Source organism: Zootoca vivipara, chromosome 16 (assembly GCF_965207765.1).
Source record: "Zootoca vivipara chromosome 16, rZooViv2.hap1.1, whole genome shotgun sequence".
Taxonomy (NCBI): domain Eukaryota; kingdom Metazoa; phylum Chordata; class Lepidosauria; order Squamata; family Lacertidae; genus Zootoca; species Zootoca vivipara.
The window spans coordinates 32474018-32497236 of NC_142599.1; the positions used below are offsets into that span (position 1 = coordinate 32474018).

Sequence of the window (23219 nt, forward strand, 5' to 3'; positions counted from 1 at the left end):
TAGAACAGGAAGAGAGGTTTATTGAACCAGTGTTATTTTAAATATTTGCATATTCATGTCAACAAGCTGAGGGCAAGAATAAATGCTCGCAACTGTTTTCTTTGTTATCTGTCAGATTATTCGTCATTCTCATAGTCAGCTGGGTTCTTCCTTTTAAGACGTTCAAATTCTTCGGTTCCCCAGGAATAGATGACATAGGCCACGACAAAGGCTTAGGAGGTTAAAAAAGAAACACAGTTAGCTTTACAACTACAATAAAAACAACCAAGACTTATGTTCATCCAGCTCCACCGTTCTCAGTGGTCCCAAAGGTCTTTTTACTCCCTTGCACATGACTCTGCCGTTTCCCTTCCTGTCCCTTATACCTGGGATTGCATCCCAAATCACCTGAGTAGTATCTTTCTCTCTTACAACCTTCATAACCCTTATCAAAATCACTTATCACCCTATTGGCACAGCCCATAGTCTACTGCAGGCATCCCCAAACCTCGGCCCTCCAGATGTTTTGGACTACAATTTTGGACTACAATTCCCATCTTCCCCAACCACTGGTCCTGTTAGTTAGGGATCATGGGAGTTGTAGGCCAAAACATCTGGAGGGCTGCAGTTTGGGGATGCCTGGTCTACTGTAACAAAGGCTAAATACATGTTACCAAAATAATCACATATTCTTCTGCTATGAAGTACCATTCCAGCAAATAGTTGGGAATGCAGTACCATCTTTTATAAAAGGGATGGAGAACCCGTGGCTCTCCAGATGTTGGACACCAACTCCCATACACCCTGACAGCATGGCCGGTGGTCAGGAATTATGGCAATTGTAGTCCAGCAAGATCTGGAGTACAAGAGGCTCCCCCACTCCTGCTTAATAACATGTACAAGTAGGAGTTTTATAATCATGACAGCCCAGGACAGTGATGGGCAACCTTTTGAGCTTGGTGTGTCAAACTTCGCCAAAAAACCGAGCATAACTCAGGTGGTGTGTCACTTCGAGAAAAAAACCACAATTTCGCAATATTTATAGTTTAAATAACAAAAATGTATAATTGTAATATATAACTGTATTTAATAAACCAAAAACTAATTATTTAACCTAACCAAACCAAAAAACCCTTATTTATCACAAAGTGCCCAGAGTTGTTGAGCTTTTGGGGGGGAGCTGCTGACCAAAGTTTTGGAGGTTTTTTTTGGGGGGGGGTAAAAAGTTGCTTTGCTTTTGGAGGGAGATGCCCCAAAGCTGCTGCACTTTTTTGGGAGGGGGAAGAGAACAGAAATGAATGATGAATAATACCTTCACTGGAACTAACACACAGCTGACATAGTCTGCCAAAGCGCAAAAAAACCAGCACAGAACGGGTTAAAAAATGAACACTCTTACACCCAATCATCGTCTGCCAAAGAGCCAGAAAAAGCACAGAAAGGGTTAAAAACCAATCTCTGGCTACCAGCAGCAACAACAACAACAAAAAGGATCTGGGTTTTAACAGCGGAGATAAGCTGTAGCGTGAGGAGGAGTGGGAGAACAAATGGGGGGAAAGAAACAACAGCGTGAATGGGCCGATGGGGCGCGTGTCAGCAGTGAGGGCTCTGCATGTCACGTCTGACACGCGTGTCATAGGTTCGCCATCACTGGCCCAGGATATGGCAAGTGCTCTGACATTCCACATTTCCTTAAAGATGCACTGTTAGCTCTACATATATTTGTGTGGCCTAGCCCCATCTGTCTATTTCTATCCCCCTCTTTGACTAAAATGAAAGCCATTTCCAATCCATTTTTTAAGAAAGAATAGTGTTGTTTTTTAAGATGACAGTTTGTTTGTTGCCATTTTCTTCTGCATTGATGAGTTTTTCAAGAAAAGTATTGCAATGGAAGCAAATAAAGTTATGTATTAACACATGAGTAGCCAATGTGGTGCCCTCCAAATGTAGTTGGATTACAGCTATTCACCCCTTACCACTAAACCCTAAAAAGTTACTAACCTGCAATATATATATATAGGTGTGTGGGTGTGTGCTGGGGGTTGGCAGGGAGTTTTTTCACTCTTGCAAGAGCACAGTACATTAATTTTTTTTAAATGCTTTATTGATTTTCAGTTACAAATGAGTTAGATATAAAAAAGGAGAAAAGAAAAAAGAATAATGATAACAACAAGTTGGAGGAGCCTAGTAGATTTTTATGCTGCAAAGAGGAGGTTTCTCTTTTATGGCAGCCCACTTGGTTTCAATTCTGGGCACAGAGAAGGAATAGAATCTGCCCCCACTCTGCAAGCCCACTCACTCGCCTGCACAGAATTACTTGTTGCCTATGGCTACTAGGCTAAATACATAAACACAGGGGCATGGAATCTTTTTCAGCTGAATTCCCTTCTGGGGGCCACACACCAGTTGTGGGTGGAATCAGAGGCAAAAGTGGGTGGAGCAATGAATGTAAACATTTGCATCTGTATACTAGATTAGTTTCTAAACACGCACACACACACACACCATCTCTGTCCTCCATCTTGACATGCAAGAAGTGTTGTCAGAATTCAAGGACACAATCCAAGCCAGGGAGAACCAGTCAAGGAGGGTACAAAGTAGAGCCAGGAGGAGAGCGGTCTGGAGAGTCCCAAAGGCCAGAGAGCGCTTGAAAGGCTGCATTTGGCTCTCAGCTCCAAGCTTTCCCACCCCTGCATAAACTACCAAGACTGGATCTATCTTTTCACTGAATTGTTTGCTATAACCTGTAACCCAAAATACTGTACTTTTAATTAAATCCGCCGCTGCCGCCTCCTTCCATTGGTCCCTGTCAAACTTGCCTTCCCATAAAATTAGCTGCTGACGAGTGATATTTTGGTATCAATATTTTTAGGGGAATGTTGAAGATTTTATTATTTTTTCTTTGTAGCTTTCAGTGGCTTGTGTAAATTGGGCTGAAGTGATTATGTTCTAAGTTGCCGACAGAATGCTAAGCTTGTGCTGTACTAGTTCATTTTTTGTGTGCTGATTCTTTAAGATCACCACAAAATGTGGTTTCATCCAACTCACTTATAGTAGCCAAGTTCATTGATTTCTGTGGGTCTACTACTCCAAGTATGTGTTAGTTGGATGCAACCCTATTATGAAGTCTGGTTGTATCATATTTACTGTAATTCTTTTAAATGGTATTCAGACTGGTTGTCTCTGCTGTTGCATTTCACTTTGCGAATACAGTGGTACCTCAGGTTAAGAACTTAATTCGTTATGGAGCTCCGTTCTTAACCTGAAACTGTTCTTAACCTGAGGCACCACTTTAGCTAATGGGGCTTCCCGCTGCCGCTGCCGTGCAATTTCTGTTCTCATCCTGAAGCAAAGTTCTTAACCCGAGGTACTATTTCTGGGTTAGCGGAGACTGTAACCTGAAGCGTCTGTAACCTGAAGCGTATGTAACCCGAGGTACCACTGTATATGTAGAGAGAGGGGGGTAGTTTTTGTCTCTGTAGCATTTTTAGTGGTTGGTCATCATGCTGTGATGACAGTCCGAGCCACTAGAAGATTTAAAAGATACACAGATGGAGCAGGGGCTTGGAAGCTGGCCCTTAGAGGGACCCACCTCAGAGCCTAAATAGGTCATCTCAGGGTTGAGGAGAGTACAGCGGGAGAAGGAAGGTAACACTATGCAAGAGGCTGCTAGCACTAATATAAAACCTGAAGACCTCAGGACTTCATAAACTGCTGTCAATGGCTGCAACAGCATATGAATTCGTTGAACTATTGAAATGCACTACTTAAATGCTAACTATCATCATCACTGATGCTAAAGACGACTAATTGCTAATGAGATTTTGTAATTACAGTAAGGAGATTATAATTCCGGAACACGTGGGAGAGTAGACTGTTATTGCCACTGTGTACTGACTAAAGGAGATTGTCACCTTGCTCTGCTCTCCTGCTCCATCTAGTGCTTCCAATGTAGAGCAAAGAGAGCTGTCTTTTATAAATTGGGACAGGCTGCCCAATACCGTTTCTCTGAAAATAAGACGTAGCCATAAAATAAGACATAGCAGGATTTTTAAGCATTCAAGGAATATAAGCCGTACCCCCAAAATAAGACATAGTGATAGGCGCAGCAGCAATGCCGGCCGCGGCAGGAGGAGGAGAAAAAAAATAGACATCTCCTGTGTTTTTTGGGGAAAAAATAAATATAAGACGGTGTCTTATTTTCGGAGAAACACGGTAGCTACCAGGCTAACTTCAAGGTGTTGGCACAAAACCCTGTATCTTATCTCTTTGTTATCCTTTCTTTTTCTTTTCTACTTTCTTTTTGTTTCTGCTTTGCTCTGTTCTTTTGTGGTCCTCTACTCAGGGTTAAGAAGGGGTTAGCATGCAGATGAAAAGTGATGGATAGTGGATGAAAAACCCTGTTTGGGAGACAGGGAAGGAAAGCTCTCTCATAGCGGGAGGCTGGAGAAAAGAAAATACCACTGTTTTAAAATGGGGCTATGTGAGATCTAAACAGTACTCCATCTGATAATCTGGCTGCTGCATTCTGGACCAACTTAAGTTTCCAAAGTACTGTAACTTCAAGTTAATTCATAGGAAGCTATTCATAAATGAAATAAATAATAACAATAATGAAGTTCATCTAATCTGCTCCATGCCCTCTTTGCAATATGATGGCAATGAAGAAACTGCTCCCCCCCAATGCCATGTTGCTCCAGAGCAGGAGTCAGCAAACTCTTTCAGCAGGGGGCCAGTCCATTGTCCCTCAGACCTTGTGGGGGGCCGGACTATATTTTGAAAAAAATATATGAATGAATTCCTATGCCCCACAAATAACCAAGAGATGCATTTTAAATAAAAGGACACATTCTACTCATGTAAAAACACCAGGCTGGCCGCACAAATAACCCAGAGATGCATTTTAAATAAAAGGACACATTCTAATGTAAAAACATGCTGAGTCCCGGACTGTCCGCGGGCCGGATTTAGAAGGCGATTGTGCCACATCCGGCCCCCAGGCCTTAGTTTGGGGACCCCTGCTCCAGAGACTGCCTTCTTCTGACACCAACATCTTGAGTACTTCCTTTGATCTTCACTTTGAACATCAATGCACTAATCCTGAAGAAAGAACCAGCCCTCAAGGGTAACACAGAGCACACAAGCAAGAAGCAAAAGGAGCAGCCTAAATAATTTTGTAACTTACGAGGCACCACCCGGAAGACCTGTGAACTGAACCGCCTCCAGACATTAAGAATTCCTTTGGAGAAGTAGTTTGGAAAAGCTCTTTGTTCAAATGGAGACAAGCTGTAGGTGATCACATGCCTAACTCTCTCCAAGTTTCCAAAGTGAATACCCATTTTGGCAGGCTGTTCTGCAAAAGGAAACAGGAATGACAGAAAAGTATAGGATTAGCAAAACATTGCTGAAGTGGAGTGCATTCTCCCAACATTTTAACTTTGCATAGGGGGTTGTTTAAGGGAGTTTTCCGGTGACTCACTTACAATATAGTGTGAAGCAAGACCAAGTATCAACCTCTGACTATATCTGCATGACAAAAAGAGGTTAGCATCTCTCAGAACCACATGGACCAGGAATGGGGAATCTCTTGCCCTCCAAATGTAGTTGTGCTACAACTCCCACCAGTGCCACCCAGCAAAGCTAAGGGTCAAGGACAAAGGGAGTTGCCGTTTTTATTATTATTCCTGCAATTTATTACCTATTCTTCACCTTAAGGTCCCTGGGCAGGTTACAACTCTTAAAACACGCTAGTAACATTAAAAACACAACATTACATAACATTAAAAACAACTTTAAAATTCCAGAAATACAGTGGGCCCTAAAAATATACACATCGTGTCAAAAGCCAGGGTAAAGAGGTGCATTTTCCCCCAGCATTCACCAGAAGCTATATAATGAAGGTGCAGGTGGGGGGAGTTGCCCTGCTTGTAGTCCAGTAACATCTGTGTAAAACAGCCTTTCCCAATCTTGGGCCCCAAGGTGATCTTGGACTACAACTCCCAGTAGCCCCAATGGTCAGGGATGATGGGAACTGTAGTCCAACAACGTGTGTGGACCAAAAATTGGGGAAGGTTGGGGAAACAAGACTGAGCTAGAGGGACTCATGGTTCCAGGGAGCTTCTAGTGTAGGCATAGGCAAACTCCGGCCCTCCAGATGTTTGGGACTACAATTCCTATCACACCTACCTAACAGGACCAGTTGTCAGGGATGATGGGAATTGTAGCCCCAAACATTTGGAGGGCCGGAGTCTGTTCTAGTGGGTGCTGTTTACACTGGAGTAAAGAGAGACCGAGGACCCTTAACAGGGGACTCCTGAATCCTGAGAGTATAAAGGCCGGGGTGATAGAACCCTTTCCAACCACATTTCCGCTTCTACGCACCCGCTCAGCTCCTCGCAGGAAAGGTCACCGGTTCTCACTCCAGCATCAGCAAAGGCAACAAGTCCTCCTTTCCCTTTTCCGGTCCCAACAAGGTCACTTCCGGTTTAAACGACTCTATAGAATCCCTATCAGGCCAGCCTGCCCGCGACGTACTGCTGAGCATGCTCACTGGCAACCGCTGAAGTCGACTCCCGGCCCTCACGCAGAACGTCGGTTTATGGGAGCTTCCTAGTGCGCTTACTACGCACGCGCAGCTCGCTCCGCGGCCGCTGTGGAGTCGGCTGCCCTTCTCTCTCCTTGGGAGGAGATGGGGACGGATTTTCCCCTTTGCCCATACCTACAATGGCGGCTCCGAAGCACTGCAGTAAAGGGGAGCATGCGCGGGTTTGACGTCTGTGGGATGCCGCAACCCCGCAAGGAAGATGGCGGCGCTCAGGGCTTTGTGGAGATTGCGGGCACCTTCAGGGTCATGGAGACAGGGGATTGCGCTGGGGGCGGCGCCCAGCAGGTAATACCCTTTTCACACCATCCTGGAAATAGCTTTCCCCTCTTTTTGTTTTAATGACTGAGGGTCTGCCGTTACGGCTACGCGGCTCCCTTCCCACACCGGTAAATTTCTAGAGAAATGTCAAGGTCCTAGTCCTCACGGAAGCCAGGCTGCAACGTGTGCAGGAGGACGCTTGTGAGGAAAGGCGCCGTCTGCATATGCGCAGAGGTAGCGTCTCTGTACGTCGCATCGTGCGTTTCTGTTCAGAGGCCAAAAACTGAAACAGGTTTGGGGGAGAAAAGATAATGAATCTCAGTTCAAAATCTGCGTTACATGTAGGGCAACCCCTTTGGTAGCTGGGGGGTGGGAAACCATACGTTGGACCACACACACACACACACACCGTGCTGACCGAGGCTGATGAGAGTTGGGATCCAGCAGCATCAGTCCCCAGGCCTGGATTCACTTTCTATATGCTCTTGCATGGTAAGGTAAATGTATAAAGGTAAAGGACCCCTGGATCAGGCATCCCCAAATTTCGGCCCTCCAGATGTTTTGGACTACAATTCCCATCTTCCCCAACCACTGGTCCTGTTAGCTAGGGATCATGGAAGTTGTAGGCCAAAACATCTGGAGGGCTGCAGTTTGGGGATGCCTGCCCTGGGTGGTTAAGTCTAGCCAAAGGTGACTATGGGGTTGCAGCGCTCATCTCGCTTTCAGGCCGAGGGAGCCTGTGTTTGTGTGCAGCCTGACTAAACCGCTTCTGGCGCAACAGAACACTGTGATGGAAACCAGAGTGCATGGAAACACCGTTTCCCTTCCCGCCACAACGGTACCTAACGTCGTTTCCCTTCTCGCTTCTACCCACCCGCTCAGCTCCTTGCAGGGATAAAGGGGGGCAAATTCTCTCCCCAATTCCCAGCTTCCTCTCTAAGATTAAATTCCAAAACAAAAAGTCCTTTCCCACCTTTATCAGTAGGTACTTTGTCAAGGCCAATTCACTATGCTCAGTAGAGAAAACCAGTACTTCCAGCCTCTTCCCTCCCCCCCTTCCACTTTACTCACAAAAGCAGATTTTAACAGTTATATATTCCCATCTTTACATCCATTCACATCAAAATGATTTTTGGTTACCAATATAAGTAAAGCTATAATATTAATGTTATTTTAAAGTCTGATTTAGTCCAATATTGACTATGAATATTATAGTCCTCTTTTTTAAAAAAAATATTGATTTTTAACCAGTTAATACCTTATTATAAAATAAGTCCACAATTATAATTCCATTCGGTTAGATGTCTTCAACACTCTAAAAGATCAAAAATTTCTTTCCCCAAAGTAGCATAGATTCAGAGAGTCAGTCCAATCTTTCTTCCAGAGAGGAAATTTGTAGTATTCTTCCATTAAATAACATTGCAATCCTTCTCTGCTTTTTCCTCCATTTTAAGTCAGGTTCAGTCACAGCATAGGTGAGATTCAAGTTCAAATTCAGTTCAAGTCAAGTTCGATGTTTTAAAAAATCTTGAGATTAGTATAAACGAAAGCTATGTGTAATCTTTTAATCCTTATTGTTCATTAGTTAACTTATCTCCCAAGGTAAACTTCATCAACACTTCACTTGTATGTATTTCGTGCTCATAGCACCAGGAACAGGAGCGGACTTCCTTTTAACACCCTCCACCACAGTCCTCACCTTTGCAATCAGCTTGTGGTAACCACTTGTGGCTGGATCAGAGGCTTTGCTTCACGGAGCTACAATGGTGCCTAGAAGTACCGTTTTTGGGGGACAGACGGGCAGGTGTGGAGGACTCCCTGGTCCTGAATGGGGTAACTGTGCCCCTGAAGGACCAGGTGCGCAACCTGGAAGTCGTTTTGGACTCACAGCTGTCCATGGAAGTGCAGGTCAATTCTGTGTCCAGGGCAGCTGTTTATCAGCTCCATCTGGTACGCAGGCTGAGACCCTACCTGCCTGCAGACTGTCTTGCCAGAGTGGTGCATGCTCTAGTTATCTCTCGCTTGGACTACTGCAATGCGCTCTATGTGGGGCTACCTTTGAAGGTGACCCAGAAACTACAGTTAATCCAGAATGTGGCAGCTAGACTGGTGACTGAGAACGACTGCCAAGACCACATAACACTGGTCTTGAAAGACCTACATTGGCTCCCAGTACGTGTTCGAGCACAATTCAAAGTGTTGGTGCTGACCTTTAAAGCCCTAAACGGCCTCGGTCCAGTATACCAGAAGGAGCGTCTCCACCTCCATCGTTCTGCCCGGACACTGATGTCCAGTGCCAAGGGCCTTCTGGTGGTTCCCTCGCTGCGAGAAGCCAAGTTACAGGGAACCAGACAGAGGGCCTTTTCGGTAGTGGCACCCGCCCTGTGGAACGCCCTCCCATCAGATGTCAAAGAGAACAACATCTACCAGGCTTTTAGAAGACATCTGAAGGCAGCCCTGTTTAGGGAAGCTTTTAATGTTTAATAGATTATTGTACTGTATTTTAATGTTTGTTGGAAGCCGCCCAGAGTGGCTGGGGAAACCCAGCCAGATGGGTGGGGTATAAATAATAAATTATTATTGTTATTATTATTATTATTATTATTATTATTATTATTATTATTCACTGACGCTTTCACTCGGCTTCACCCCCACTCTCTGCACCTCTCAGGATAGACAGCAGAGACCAGCAATGCCAAGGCGCCGTCTGTGAGCAGCAGGACCCCGAGACAACCCAATGCTCCTCTTGGTTTTTTTTGGGGGGGAGGGGGAGCACATCGCCCTTGTGCTCTTCCCCGGAAGCTCCATGAGGCCGAATCTGACAGAGCTGTCAGATCCGCAGTCCATCTGCCATGTCGCGGGAACCCGGAAGTGATGGTTTTTCATTCTTTTGCATAGTGCAGGCTTCCTCAACCTTGGCCCTCCAGATGCTCTGAGACAACAATTCCCATCATCCCTGACCACTGGTCCTGCTAGCTAGGGATCATGGTAGTTGTAGGCCAAAAACATCTGGAGGGCCGAGGTTGAGGAAGCCTGGCATAGTGTATGTGTGCCTTGTGGGTCGGTTCTTTATTTGTTTGTCTTTGTTGTCAGTGCGAGACGTTGGAATCTATGTTTTAAATTTTCTGTATAGTGTGCTTTTATCCCCCCCACCCCCCCGGTAAGCATGGTGAAAAGTGTGGTATAAATTCCTTAAATACAAAAAGAAACTTGTGTTGAACTGCCAGTAAAATAAATAAATAAAAATACAGTGTTGGGCTGGTCTTACAGACAACTGATTCAAAGCCAGGAAAACAAATAGGAGCCAGATTTGGTGGATGTCTCCCAAGGTCAGCATCTATCCTAGTGCCAAGGCTTGCCCTGCAACACAAGCTAGTCAGCATCCTATTTTCAGGTTCATACTGAGTGTTGCTGCCTGAGCAGATCTTAACATTTCTTCTTCCCTTCCTTAGAGGAAAGCAGTGGCAGCCTGATGTGGAGTATGTCGAGCATTATGGAGGCGCCGTCATGTATCCCACGAAAGAGACGGAAAAATGGGTCCCTCCTCCCTGGAACGGTGAGTTTCCTCCATAGAACTGAATGGAGTCTCCCTCTCATGTGGAGTTTCTCAATGGGGTGAAATATAGTATTGTTCTGCTGTATTTATTGATGTAGCAGTGTTTCTCATGTTTGGGTCCCCAGCTGTTTTTGGACTACAGCTCCCATCATCTGTAACCACTGGTCCTGCTTGCTAGGGATGATGGGAGTTGTAGTCCAAAAACAGCTGGGGACCCAAGTTTGAGAAACACTAATGGGCAGCACACAACTAACTTCTACTCAGAACAGATCCATTGTAAATAAATGGCAGTGACTAGCTTGTCAATTGATTTCACGGGGTCTGCTCTTGAGTAGGTTGGCTTCCATGCCGGATCAATTACAGAACATCCACACGTAATCAAAATAAAACAATCTCATTAAAAAAACACAGTGTGTGAAGAAACTAGCTTTAGAAATATATAATTCTCATTTGTTGCTATGCCTACTTTTGCCTCTGGCCTTGCTCACTACTGGGCAACCCAATCAGATGGGTAGCATAAATTTATTATTATTATTATTATTATTATTTGGCACCTGGAAGGTTCCCCATTCTTTTCCCTTACCTTTGTACAGTACACCTTCAGCCACACAAAACCCAGAGGTTTCTACACCCACCCACCCACCCACCCACACTTCTCTGTCTCCTGGTCAGCAAGGGGTATCATCACAGTTCAATGACACATTCTAGCCAGAAAAAAATGCATGCAAAAGAGACCCAGCAGGGCTGGTAAGCAGTGTGGCTGAGTTTGCCCATCCCTGGGTAAAAGTAATATCCTTTGCTCCTCCCACTTTTGCTTCTTGCCCCACCCACGGATGTGTTTCTCCAGTTGCTGGCCTGCGAGTAAGTGCAGCCATTAGGTTGAGGAAGGACTCCCTTCTCCTGCCTTACCAGCAAGATGTCTCACATGTGATCTTCTGACCCAAACAGACAAGGACCCTCCCTTTGAGAAAAACGTCTCCAATCTGACCATCAACTTTGGGCCTCAGCACCCTGCGGCTCACGGGGTCTTGCGTTTGGTCATGGAGCTGAGCGGGGAGTCTGTGAAGAAATGTGACCCCCACATCGGCTTGCTTCACCGGGGCACCGAGAAGCTGATAGAGTACAAGACCTATCTCCAGGTAATCTGGCTCACAAATCGCGCATGGCAGGAGCTGCTCTTGCACTCCACTCCCGCTTGCGGGCTTCCCATCACGGGCCTTCAGTTGGCCACTGTGAGAACAGGACATTGGACGAGAGGGGCCACTGGCCTGATCCAGTAAAATTCTTAATATGTTCTGAAGATCCTTGAGCAAGTCTCTAGCTGCTTTCAAACTATCCTTTTCTGGCTCAGGCTCTGCCATACTTTGACCGGCTTGACTACGTCTCTATGATGTGCAACGAGCAGGCCTACTCCTTGGCGGTGGAGAAGCTGCTCAACATCCGTCCACCCTTGAGGGCTCAGTGGATCCGAGGTGGGTAAGCAAAGCAGGCACCTTACGAGGGTGTGGTTGCAGCTAGCCAATGAAGCAGTGCCACTGACCTGCAGCCCATGTTTCCTCCTTGGTTTGTGTACCTTTAAACAAGCCAACATCAGGGAAGGGGAACCTGTGTCCCTCCAGATGTTGTTGGACTCCGGCTCCCATCATCCCTGCATGTTGGTTGTCTTGGCTGGGTGTCAGGGTCAAGTCAGCAATAACTCATGTATCCGTGAAGTTAACGCTTTATTCAAAGAAACAAACACAGCTCAGGCCAGTGAGCACAACAACTCTTCTCAGCAGAACTAGTCCCAATGAGGCAGTTGTGAGGGCTGGTGCTCCCCACCTTCCCACCACTCCTTAAGCCCCCCCCTCCCAGTTCTTTCCCTTGCAATCTGAGGCTCCTCCGTTCTTGTCTCTCTTTCCTCCACCTCTTCATGTCTCAGCAAAGTCCTGGGAGATCGGGGTGGGGGGTGGGGAGCTGCCCTTTGCCCTGGCTTCTTCAGCAGCCTGCCTGATCTCTGCCTCTTGGCCCCCCTCCTCTCCAGTCTCCGCTTCTGCCTCTGATTCTGGACTGCTCTCTGATACAGACTCTTCCTGCTCACTAAACCCTGTCACCTCTTCAGCTTCCAACACCTCCTGCTCCCAGTCCTCCCTTCTTCTCCCTCTGATCATCCCACCACCAGTCTCCTGGCTCTGGGTCTTCTTCCCTTGTGGGGTTCCCCAGCTAATACCTCCCACCACTCCTCTGCATCCAGCCAGTCCATGACATCGGGAAGGATGCGAGTTGGAGTCTGACAGTGCCTAGAGGGTCACAGGTACCTCACCCCTGCACTGTGTCCTAGGCCTCAGCCCTAAACACACTCACTAAGGAGTGAACCCCTTTGAGTTCCATGTGGCTGGGTAAACATGCTTAGGATTGTGGCGTTTAACATGTGCCCTATCCTCCCTCCCCATCCGTTTCCTTACATGCCCCTGGTCCTGCGTTCACAGTAGCTAACCTGAGTCTCTGCCTCCTTTCCAGTTCTCTTTGGCGAAATCACGCGTCTCCTGAACCACATCATGGCCATCACAACCCACGCCCTGGACATTGGGGCCATGACTCCTTTCTTCTGGATGTTTGAGGAGAGGGAAAAGGCAAGTACTCTTGGATCCAGCGCTGTCATCAGAGACGCAAGTGGCCTTGGTGCCATGGAGTGCCATCTGCCAGCTTCATCACACCCATTTATTCCAGACAAGTTTCAGAGTTCTAGTTTTGAACTTTTAAATCCTCATGTATCAAAACTGCCTAGGCGATCATTAGGCAAGCCCTCCACCCCGCCATCTCCAGTAGAGGGATAAGACTACTGGCATACCTCCCTAGATGGTTGTTAGGGTGACATATAAGGAGACTGCCTGCCTCTGCTCAAGGTATTCTCTTGATTCCACACACATCCCCCCAAAAGGTGCCAGATTCAGTGTCCTGAGCATATTAACCTTTGTTTTCAAAAAGTAATTGACGAGGTTTCTAGTCCTGATGATTGTGGAAGCCTGCTTTAGAACTCTGTGCACAAAGTCAGAACCCAGAAAGAGTTCTTGGGGGTGGCAGGACGAGGCATAAATGCCCTACTACACCTTGCATCTCCTGCTTGTTTCTAAATGATGCAAAAGAAGCAAGCCTGTGCAGATTGCATAAAACCCAAAACTCTTTCTGGTCCCTGTGGCACTACGTACACAGAGGGCTAGAATCCTAGATGCAAGAATCTTTCGCCCAACATGGGGCTCAAACCCACAACCTTGAGGTTAAGAGTCTCCTGCTCTACTTACTGAGGCATCCACAGGGTTCTTGCTCAGTGGTGTAGGAAAGTTGTTCTCTCTTATCCCAGTACTGCCTGCCGTGATGTGCGGCATCATTCTGACACCTCAAGCACGAAGTTCATAGCTGTGCAAACTTGAGATGTTGGGGATGAAACCAAGAAACCTACAGCCTTCGACAGTCTGGTGCCTTCTAGGTATTTGGGACTGCACCTCCTATCACCCCCAGCCAGGTCTAGTAAAAAAAAAAAGAGAGCATTGCATAGCATCATAGAATTGTAGAGTCCTTGGAAGGCACGCCAAGGGTCATCTAGTCCAACCCCCCTCTCATTAGCCCCAGCCAGCCTTAGTCCAAAAGAAGGCATCAGGTGGGGAACCCATGGCAGAATGGGAGAGGCAGTTGGGAGCCGTCCACAGGATTGCACCTGTAAAATGTCCCCCTTCCCCCCTCCTTTGCCTGCCTTCCAGATGTTTGAATTCTATGAACGGGTGTCTGGAGCCCGGATGCACGCTGCTTACGTCCGCCCAGGAGGGGTCCACCAGGTGAGAAGGCTACTTTGTGACCAGGCAGGTAGACAGCCAGGTTGGATTGGGCAGGTCTGAAGACTTGTTTTTCACAGAGACAGGAAGACCACTAGTTCTCCAGGACCGCCCTCCCCTCTCTCCAGGGGTCATAGTCACTGTTGGTTCTAGTCTTAGTTTAACACTATCCCAGGATATCTTTTCTACATTTTCTCCTCTCCTCTCTTTTTTTCCATTCCCGTCACTCAGGACATGCCTCTTGGGCTGATGGATGACATCTATGAGTTTGTGAAGAATTTCTCCATCCGGATAGATGAGGTGGAAGAGGTGAGGCGTTGTTGACAAACAAGGGGGGGCAGCCCTTGCCACGAGGTTTCTCTGTGACCACCCAAGCTACCGTGGCAGGCTCCTGCTGTTTGGGCAGTCAAACAAATATGCTTTCTTTCAGCCATCCTATGCTCCTCCCCTAGTTTCCCCTCCAAGAGGCAGTCAATATTTCATGCCTACTGAGCACATTCAGTCTTCATTGGGCTTGGGGGGATTGTGGGGGGCACTCCTTGGGATTGTTTGCGTTTTTCCTAAAGATCTTTCATACTTGTAAAAGCTGTATCTTTTCACTCAGATTCTCCCTGAGCCAAAAGATCAGACCCTGTTTTCATCTGTATGAATTACTGCTTTTGTTTCAAGGGTGTTATGTTGTATTTTTTTGTTTCAACAGTGCTGTTTTTATGTTGTACGCCACCTAGAGCAGGCATCCCCAAACTTTGGCCCTCCAGATGTTTTGGACTACAATTCCCATCATCCCTGACCACTGGTCCTGTTAGCTAGGGATCATGGGAGTTGTAGGCCCAAACACTTGGAGGGCCGCAGTTTGGGGGTGCCTGACCTAGAGGTTTCCTTTTTAAATAAGTGGCTTTAACTGTTTTAAATAAAATAAATTCTTATGCAAACCAGAGTTAAAATTAACCATAGTTTCAGGCTCTAGCAACTGTGCTAAATAAGGAGCAGGGGGAGAAGAGTCCTAGGCTTGTGCTGGTCACAGTAAACCATAGTTTATTGCATTTAAGATACGGTTTATCATGCTTAAACTATGGTTTGTTGTGACATCCACTCTCTCTGTTATTCTCCATGGTTTCCCCCCTTCCTCCTCTTAAAACAAGGTTGGGGAGCCTGTGACCCTCTAGATCTTGTTGGGCTCCAGCTGCCTGCAGCCAGGATAACCCAATGGTTATATAATAATAATAATAATAATTTATTATTTATACCCTGCCCATCTAGCCAGGTTCCCCCAGCCACTCTGGGCGGCTTCCAACAAAACATTAAAATACAGAAATCCATCAAACATTAAAAGCTGGTTGGGGATGATGGGAGGTGTAGTTCAGTAACACCAACCCTATCGTAAGAGAAATATAAAACAAAACCTGATAATTGTGCCATGAGCACAACTGACTAGTAGGAAATTAGTGATCTGAAGGGGGAAGAGCTGGTTGGGGTTCCCCACTCCCCCAATTTAGATTCCACGGTTCAGTTAATTGTATCTTTTCTTTTCCTCCATCCCTGCAGATGCTGACAAACAACCGAATCTGGAAAAACCGGACAGTTGATATTGGAGTGGTGACGTCGGAGGAAGCTCTCAATTATGGTTTTAGGTAACAGAGCAGTGAAATCACGTGGTGAAGCTGGTGTCCACCGGGATTAGGGTGTTCTGCATTGTGTGGGTGCTCACTTTAACCTTGGGCACAAAAGCTGAGTTTTCCCTCCTGCATCTCTCCTCTTCGTCTTTCCCCGTCAGTGGAGTGATGCTTCGTGGCTCAGGGATCCAGTGGGACCTTCGCAAAACCCAGCCATACGACGTCTACGACCAGGTGGAGTTCGATGTCCCGATTGGGTCGCGAGGTGACTGCTACGACAGGTGTGATTCCAGTTTCTGAAGGGGGGTTTACCTGCACTTGGTGGTCTGCATGCCCCCAAGAGCTTGTCCAGCAACTTCTCAGTAATAGTATGCAATTCTTCAAAAAGCACAATGTCTCTCTCATCATAAGAGCAGTCAGAATGGTTCATCCGATGTCTTCCTCTGCTGCAATGAGTCATGGATCCCTTCCAGAGCCTCCCACTTTTGAAATATTATCTCACCTGCCTACAGATTTTGACTTGACTTTCTAGCCAAGTCCATTGTGAGCTGTCACTGCCATCCCCTCCTTCCCCCAATTCTTGTGGCAATTGCAGAGAGCTTGGATTTAAAAGAGCCATGCTTGTGTTGGCTTGGTTTGATGCAGGATCCCTGGGAGAAGGAGTTCCTGCCGGTCAAACATTGCAGGACCATGGAGAACTCCAAATGAGCCACTTGGCTCCTTGGAAGGTTGGGAGCAGAAGGAGCCTTTTTAAGCTCCTGCTCTCAGGCTCCACCTCTTTGTGATGAGCTCTAGATTCTTAAAGGGCCCACCCTCTGGCCTGAAGGTGGGCAGTCTGTTCCTTAGCCCCCTTCCTGGTGTGCTCTGTTAATGGGACCTTCCTGGGATTTCCCTCTGTTGTTAATTTTAATATTAGCACTGGGTGGTACCCAGCCAAGTTCTGTATAGTATCTTATTATATCCAATGTTAGTCTAGTCAAAATAGACCCATTGAAATTAAACAGCATGCATAACTTAGGCCCAGTGGGTCTGCTCTGAATAGAATTTAGTTGGCCAAAACTGATTAGCCCTAAGTTATTCATGTTGATTTATTTAAACAGGTATGTTCTAAGTAGGGCTATCACGGGGTACAAACCGATAAATTTATATCCCACCTTTCCTTCAAGGAGCTCAAAGTGGCATGTGTGGTTCTCCCCTTTTCCATTTCAAGGATCTTCCCCAGCCCCGCCACTTCATTCTCACAAAACAACCCTGCGAAGTAGGTTAGACTGAGAGAGAGGTGAATTTGATGGCCAGGTGGGGATTTGAACCCTGGTATCCCAGCTGCTAGTCCACTCTAACCACTATGCCACACTAGTTGGGTCTGTCAGCAAAAGGCCTACTTACGAGTAGGACCCTGGCAGAGACACATGCCCGGCTGGCATGTTCTCCCCCTCCTGGGCGATCGTTCGGGAGCTTCATAAGCATTCTCCAGCCCGAACATCACAGTGACTGGTGTCAGACGAACACCAGCACACTTCACAGATACGCAGAGGTTTGCGCAGTTGCGTAAACAGATTCAGTAGCACAGCATTTGGCTAAACTACTTTATTTACATATAAACACACTCAGAGCTCTTCATCATGGCTCCCTCTCTCTAGCTTCACAGACAGCAGAGAATGAACAAAGAACAATAGTTCTACTTCAGGAACACGTAAGACAAACACCCTGTCTACGTCACTTCCACTCTGTGGAATGAAAACGCATACAGTCATATGACAGACAACAAACCTATGACTGTACACGGGGAATGAATCTCCCAACAGGGTCTACACTGTTGTGTTTTTTTTACTAGAACACCCAACATTTTATTTATTGCATTTGTATCCCACCTTGCCGCCAAGGAATGTGGACTTTGCCCTTGTCCTCCAATTCCGTTTCATCTTCACAACAACCCTGTGAGGTAGGATGGGTGGAGAGACCATGACCATTGCCCCCCCCCCCAGCGAGCTTCATGACTGAGTTAGAGATTTGAATTGTCACCTTTGACCACTACCCCACACTCCCTAACAGATACCTGTGCCGAGTGGAGGAGATGCGCCAATCCCTCCGTATCATCTTGCAGGCCCTCAACAAGATGCCCGAGGGAGAGATCAAAGTGGACGATGCCAAGATCTCCCCTCCAAAGCGGGCGGAGATGAAGGTAACCAAACCACCCCTGAGCTGAGATGGCACCTCCTAGTGGTGAAATGGGGAAGCTCTCTCCTTTGTCTGGGTTTTACAGTGTGTGTGTGTGTTTTATTCCCCCTCGCCAGACTTCCATGGAGGCCCTAATCCACCACTTCAAGCTGTACACAGAGGGCTACCAAGTTCCCCCTGGAGCTACGTACACAGCTATAGAGGCACCCAAGGTACAGTCCTGTGCTCTGAGCAGTGCATAAATTGGATGGAACAGCAGATCGGCAACAAACTGGAGCGCTCTCGTTCTGGGCTCCAGCCAGGCATGCCCTTTCCCTGGATATTCCGCCACTCTGATCTCCCTCTTTCTCATTGCTTCTTCCTGCACCAAACCGATATTCAGCATTCTGCTGCTACTGAGCATGCTCAGTCCATGCTGGGCTATGGTTGGGTTTCCTTGGTGCATTTTTAAGATATTCCCCCCCACCACCAAAAAAAAGATTTGTCCCCTTACTTCTGGAAGCCTCAGGATGCTTGCAAGTATGCTGATTCCTCTTTTCTTCAGCGTAGGCCCCATTTTTACTTCCGTCTAGTCAGCGCTTGAGTTTGCTGTCAGCAGGGTCGCCAGCCAAATCTTGCTCTCTGGTATACTTCCTTCTTACCACGAGAGCATCTCTGTAGCTTAATTCTCAGCCTGGACTCACGGTTCCCAGGGTTCCCTGGGAAGAGAGAATGATTGTTAAACTCCTCTGATAATTGTAGCTCTTTGAGGGGTGTCCTAACAACCCTCGGCAGCCTCAACAAACTGTAGTTCCCGGGATTCTTTGCAAGGAAACCACGACTCTTTAAAGCAGTACGATACTGCTTTAAATACATAGTGTGGGCGTTTCCTTTTTTATGTTGCCTGCCTCTTCTCATTGGAGTCCCAGAATCCTTTGCAACTCTCTCACTGAGGAAGTTCTAAAGCAGGCACCCCCAAACTTCGGCCCTCCAGATGTTTTGGACTACAATTCCCATCTTCCCCGACCACTGGTCCTGTTAACTAGGGATCATGGGAGTTGTAGGCCAAAACATCTGGAGGGCCGCAGTTTGGGGGTGCCTGTTCTAAAGCCATGCTCCGCTTCAAACTCTCTCCCCGCCCTCTCACACCCCAGGTACCGTGGTAACCCGGCCTCCCCATTTGGGTCATCTAATTCTCCTCCCCTCTGCTCTGCATTCTCATCCTGCAGGGGGAGTTTGGTGTGTACCTGGTCTCTGACGGCAGCAGCCGCCCCTACCGCTGCAAGATAAAGGCTCCAGGATTCGCCCACCTGGTAAGAGGGACAAGGGAGGGAAGGGGGAAGTGGCCAGTGCCCGTTGGGGCTGGTGGGATGGGAGGCGGGCAACCCAACAGTAGATGGCGCCAGAGCCAACGAAGGACAGAGCCAACTAGCCCTATGTTCCACAAGGGCAACGCTGAGATTGGGGAGGAGGAGGAAGCTGATAGGCAGGGCCACCCTCTGGGCTGGATGTAAGTAAGAAGGCAGGCAGAGGGGCTGGCTGGTGGTCAAGTGAGGCTGGGGCAGTGCACTGTTTTGTCTGTCCCAAAGGAGGCACCTGTAGGAAACCCAACAAAGGAAGCTTCTTGGTACCAGTAAGCTTGGGTGGTGAGGGTCATGGCAAGCCCTGCCCCTCCTTCTTTGCCTTGGGAAAAGCATATGGCAGGCATGTCCAACAGGTAGATTGTGATCTACTGGTAGATCACTGGACGTCTGCGGTAGATCACTGGTAGATCATTGGCTCCCCCCAAAGAAGCTGAACAAATGTGGCTCCCCTAAAAAAGCTCAACATTCTCCCTCCTTCCTAACCAAAGCTCAACCACTTTGACCTGAACCCCCCAAAAGGGGGTAGATTACTGCCAGTAGATCACAGTCTCTTAGGAGTTGGCCGCCCCTGGCATATGGCAATACGTCATGACCCTCAGATTTGGCTAGGTGTCCTTGCTGCATGTTTTAATAGAACGGGACTGGAAATATTTGCTCAGGGGGCTGGCAGGGGGAATTTCCCAGCTCTTCCTTGAACTATTTCTGGTAGTCATTCTTCCTTACAGGCTAGGAGAGTTCAGCATTGCAAAAAGAGGGACTCTGTCCTTCTGCTCATCTGTTTGACTGGGGTGTGTGTGTGTGTGTGTGTGTGTGTGTGTGTGTGTAGGGGCTGTTTCCTACCTCTATTGTGTTCCTCTTCTCATTACCTAGAGTTGGGAAAACTCTTTCGGTTGTGGTTTCGGGTGCACATGCAGGGAGGATGGTGTGAGTTCTGCATTGTACCCCCCCCCCCAAAAAAAAACCAAAAAAAAACTCATTCAAAACTTGTCATGTTCCCAGAATAATGCTGACTCCTCTCCATCCGAGTTAAGCAAATTCCCGTGTTTCTTGTTACATGATTCTGTTTCAGTTGAACTTGCAAGAGAGGCAAATTGATCTCTCCAGATCACTGGGCCTCTCAACCACGGAAAACCTAATTCACAGCACAAACTTACATGTTACATGTTTCTTCAGAAGTTGGTCCTGTTGAGTTCAATGGGGCTAAGTCCTGAAAAGTAGGTGCAAGTTTGGAGTTTTAGAACTGTCCTAGGTTAATAGAATTGTAGAGTTGGAAAGGGACCCTAAGGATCATCTAGTCCAACCCCCTACAATGCAGGAATATGCAGCTGTCCCATATGGGAATCAAACCTGCAACCTTAGCATTATCAGCACCATGCTCTACCAACTGAGCGATCCAGGCTGGCTTCCTATGACTTCAGCAGGAATTATTTGCTTGGTGCATTTTTTTTTTAAAAAAAAGCCCTCAAGTTTCTAGACCTTGTGAAATGCTTTTTAAAATCAAGGCTGAGATTTCTCAGCAAGTTAAATTTGGTTTCCAGTTCTGCTTTTCCCCTCCTGTCACATTTGTGGTGGAAGGCTGTTTAGGAGAACATGTTGAGCCAGGTGTGGTCAACCTTTGGCTCCCCCAGATGTTGCTGGACTACAATCCCCATCATCCCCGACCATTGGGCATGCTTGCTGGGGCTGGTGGGAACGGTCATTCAGCAACATCTGGAGGGGCAGCGGTTCCCCACATCAGGTGTGCTGTTTTTATAGCCCTGGCTTGGTGGCAGCAAAGCACTTGAGAGCATTCCACTTCCTGACACTTCTAAACCTTAAATTAGGGATAGGGAATGCATGAGCCTCCATGCACATCCCCCGTCCTTCATCCAGGCAAACAAAAGGAATGATCAGAGTTTAGGCAAAAACACTGAAGGAAAGTACAAAGCAGGGCCCTTGGTGGGGTGGGTGTGCAGTGAGAGTCCTGAGGGCCAGATAGAGACTTTGGGGGCCGCATTTGAGAGATTCCTCACCCCTGTACTGCAGGGAGGGTGGTTTGACCACCTCTTTGCTTCTCCTGATTTTTTCCCCCTCTCCTTGCCCCATCCATCTGACATTTAATTCTATTGAAAATAAGCAAACAAACACCAAATCCATAGACATTCTTAAATGTTCGCCTCCCCTATCCATTTCTGCAGGCTGGGCTGGATAAGATGTCGCAAGGTCACATGCTTGCGGACGTGGTGGCCATCATCGGTAGGTCTGACTTCCATTCTTTTTGGTTGGCCTTTTTGGCTGGCGGAGGGGAGGGGGAGGGGAGGTGGTGGACAGGCAGGTGGGAAGCAGGTAGCTGTAGCCTTGTGAGGCGCACCTGTCTGGAGATTTCCGGGACTGAACCTGGGGCCGTCTGCATGCCAAGTAGATGCTGATAATCCACGCAGACAGAATGACGCCCCTTTGGCAGAAGAGATAGCAAGCAGCTTGCCAGTAGCAAGATGGAGGATTCCGGTGGTGGAATTCCCAGGGACTCGGTCTGCAGTGCTGACTGTGCCCACTCAGAAGCAAGCCCCATTAAATTCAATGGGACATACGTTCAGGGAAGTGGGGTTAGGACTCCAGCCTCAGTCTCTCAGCTGCTGTACGAGGGTTAGGAAACCTGCGGCGATCTCCAAATATTTCTGGACTTAAGCTCCCGTTATCCCTGACCATTGGCTGTGCTGGCTGGAGTTGCTGGGAGCTGGAGTCCAATAACAACTGGAGGGACATAGCTTTCCCCATCCTTGCAGACCTCCTCTCCAGGGCTAATTTAAGCCACGGTTGAGCCATCAGGTCTGGGTCTACCTGCTCCGCGGAGGATCTGATAGTCAGACAAGACCAGGGGTCAGCAAACTTTTACAGCAGGGGGCCAGTCCACTGTCCCTCATACCTTGTGGGGGGCTATATTTGGGGGGGAGAAATTGAACCAATTCCTACGCCCCACAAATAACCCAGAGATGCATTTAAAATAAATGCACACATTCTACTTATGGAAAAACACGGTGATTCCCGGGCCGTCCGGGGGCCGGATTTAGAAGGCGATTGGGCCGGCCCCGACCCCCAGGCTTTAGTTTGCCTACCCATGGACAAGACGATGTTTCCTCCTGAGCACATTTGGAAAGTGTTTCTCCCATCGTGGAACGAGCAGAGGGAGTTGACTCGTACCAAGTGTCAGAGCAGGTGTGGGGAACCTCTGGACCTCCAGATGTTGCCAATGGGCAGGGATGATGGGAGCTGTCATTCAGGAACATCTGGAGAGTCCGCATCTGGGAGAGTTTCCATAATGGAGTTCGTGGGGTGGACAAAGTTGTCTGCTAACATTTGATGATGGGCAACCCGTTTTCCTAAAAAGTGAAGCACTGGGTTGCAGCAGAGCAGCCTGCTTCCTAGGCATGCTTCTTCCAGGAGCAAGTCCCATCACATTGTGAAGTGTGGCTAGGACTGCAACCCTTCAATGCCCTCTGCTGCCAAATGTCTAACATGAATGCTGTAGGCACCATCCCTGGCAGCTTTCACGCCTCTCCTCCTCCTCCTCTTCCTCAGGCACCCAGGACATCGTCTTTGGCGAAGTGGATAGATAAGCGTTGAGCCCCCTGGAGCGAACCACAGCATCTCCTCGTAGAGGGGGAATCCCTCCTGAATTGACACCTCCCAGCAAGGACCGTGTCTCTCTCTCTCTCTCTGTGTACAGTCTTGTGTGGCCCTTCTTGCACTGCAGGCAGGGCTTAGCTATAATTAAACAAAATGCTCTCGGCAAACTCAGGGTGCGTCTCTGTGTGTTTGTGATGAGGAATCTGCCAGCGGGGCCTCCCCTCCGCCTCCCTCAGCTTCCTCTTCCTTTGCTTAAGGCTGAAGCTCTCAGAG

General features: G+C 47.7%; 2 protein-coding genes across 4 annotated transcripts; one reads left to right on the forward strand and one right to left on the reverse strand.

The window, feature by feature from the left end:
- UQCRQ (ubiquinol-cytochrome c reductase complex III subunit VII) lies at window positions 1–6433 on the reverse strand. Of its 3 annotated transcripts, XM_088659694.1 has the most exons (4): window positions 6361–6433; window positions 5463–5505; window positions 5165–5332; window positions 1–211 (listed from the first exon to the last, which is right to left on the reverse strand). In XM_088659694.1, the coding sequence occupies exons 3-4, from the start codon at window positions 5316–5318 to the stop codon at window positions 117–119; spliced, it is 249 nt and encodes an 82-aa protein (XP_088515820.1). In that variant the 5' UTR covers window positions 5319–5332; window positions 5463–5505; window positions 6361–6433; the 3' UTR covers window positions 1–116. The 3 variants fall into 3 exon arrangements, with proteins under 3 accessions (XP_088515820.1, XP_088515819.1, XP_060125870.1); XM_088659693.1 differs by lacking the exon at window positions 5463–5505 and having other exon boundaries at window positions 5165–5327; XM_060269887.2 differs by lacking the exon at window positions 5463–5505.
- A 337-nt stretch (window positions 6434–6770) lies between these two features.
- On the forward strand, window positions 6771–23117 carry NDUFS2 (NADH:ubiquinone oxidoreductase core subunit S2). The gene is made up of 14 exons (XM_035098713.3): window positions 6771–6868; window positions 10294–10397; window positions 11346–11536; window positions 11749–11869; window positions 12897–13009; window positions 14135–14209; window positions 14438–14515; window positions 15752–15837; window positions 15981–16100; window positions 17872–18001; window positions 18114–18209; window positions 19206–19289; window positions 21518–21575; window positions 22899–23117. The coding sequence occupies exons 1-14, from the start codon at window positions 6783–6785 to the stop codon at window positions 22934–22936; spliced, it is 1380 nt and encodes a 459-aa protein (XP_034954604.2). The 5' UTR covers window positions 6771–6782; the 3' UTR covers window positions 22937–23117.
- The last annotated feature ends 102 nt before the right edge of the window (window positions 23118–23219 follow it).

Coding starts and splice junctions, on each gene's coding strand:
- UQCRQ (XM_088659693.1), bottom strand. CDS start 5,318: ATGGGTATTCACTTTGGAAACTTGGAGAGAGTTAGGCATGTGATCACC. Junction 212..5,164: donor GGTCTTCCGGGTGGTGCCTC/GTAAGTTACAAA, acceptor TAACCTCCTAAG/CCTTTGTCGTGGCCTATGTC.
- NDUFS2 (XM_035098713.3), top strand. CDS start 6,783: ATGGCGGCGCTCAGGGCTTTGTGGAGATTGCGGGCACCTTCAGGGTCA. Junction 6,869..10,293: donor CTGGGGGCGGCGCCCAGCAG/GTAATACCCTTT, acceptor TCCCTTCCTTAG/AGGAAAGCAGTGGCAGCCTG. Junction 11,537..11,748: donor AGTACAAGACCTATCTCCAG/GTAATCTGGCTC, acceptor TTTCTGGCTCAG/GCTCTGCCATACTTTGACCG.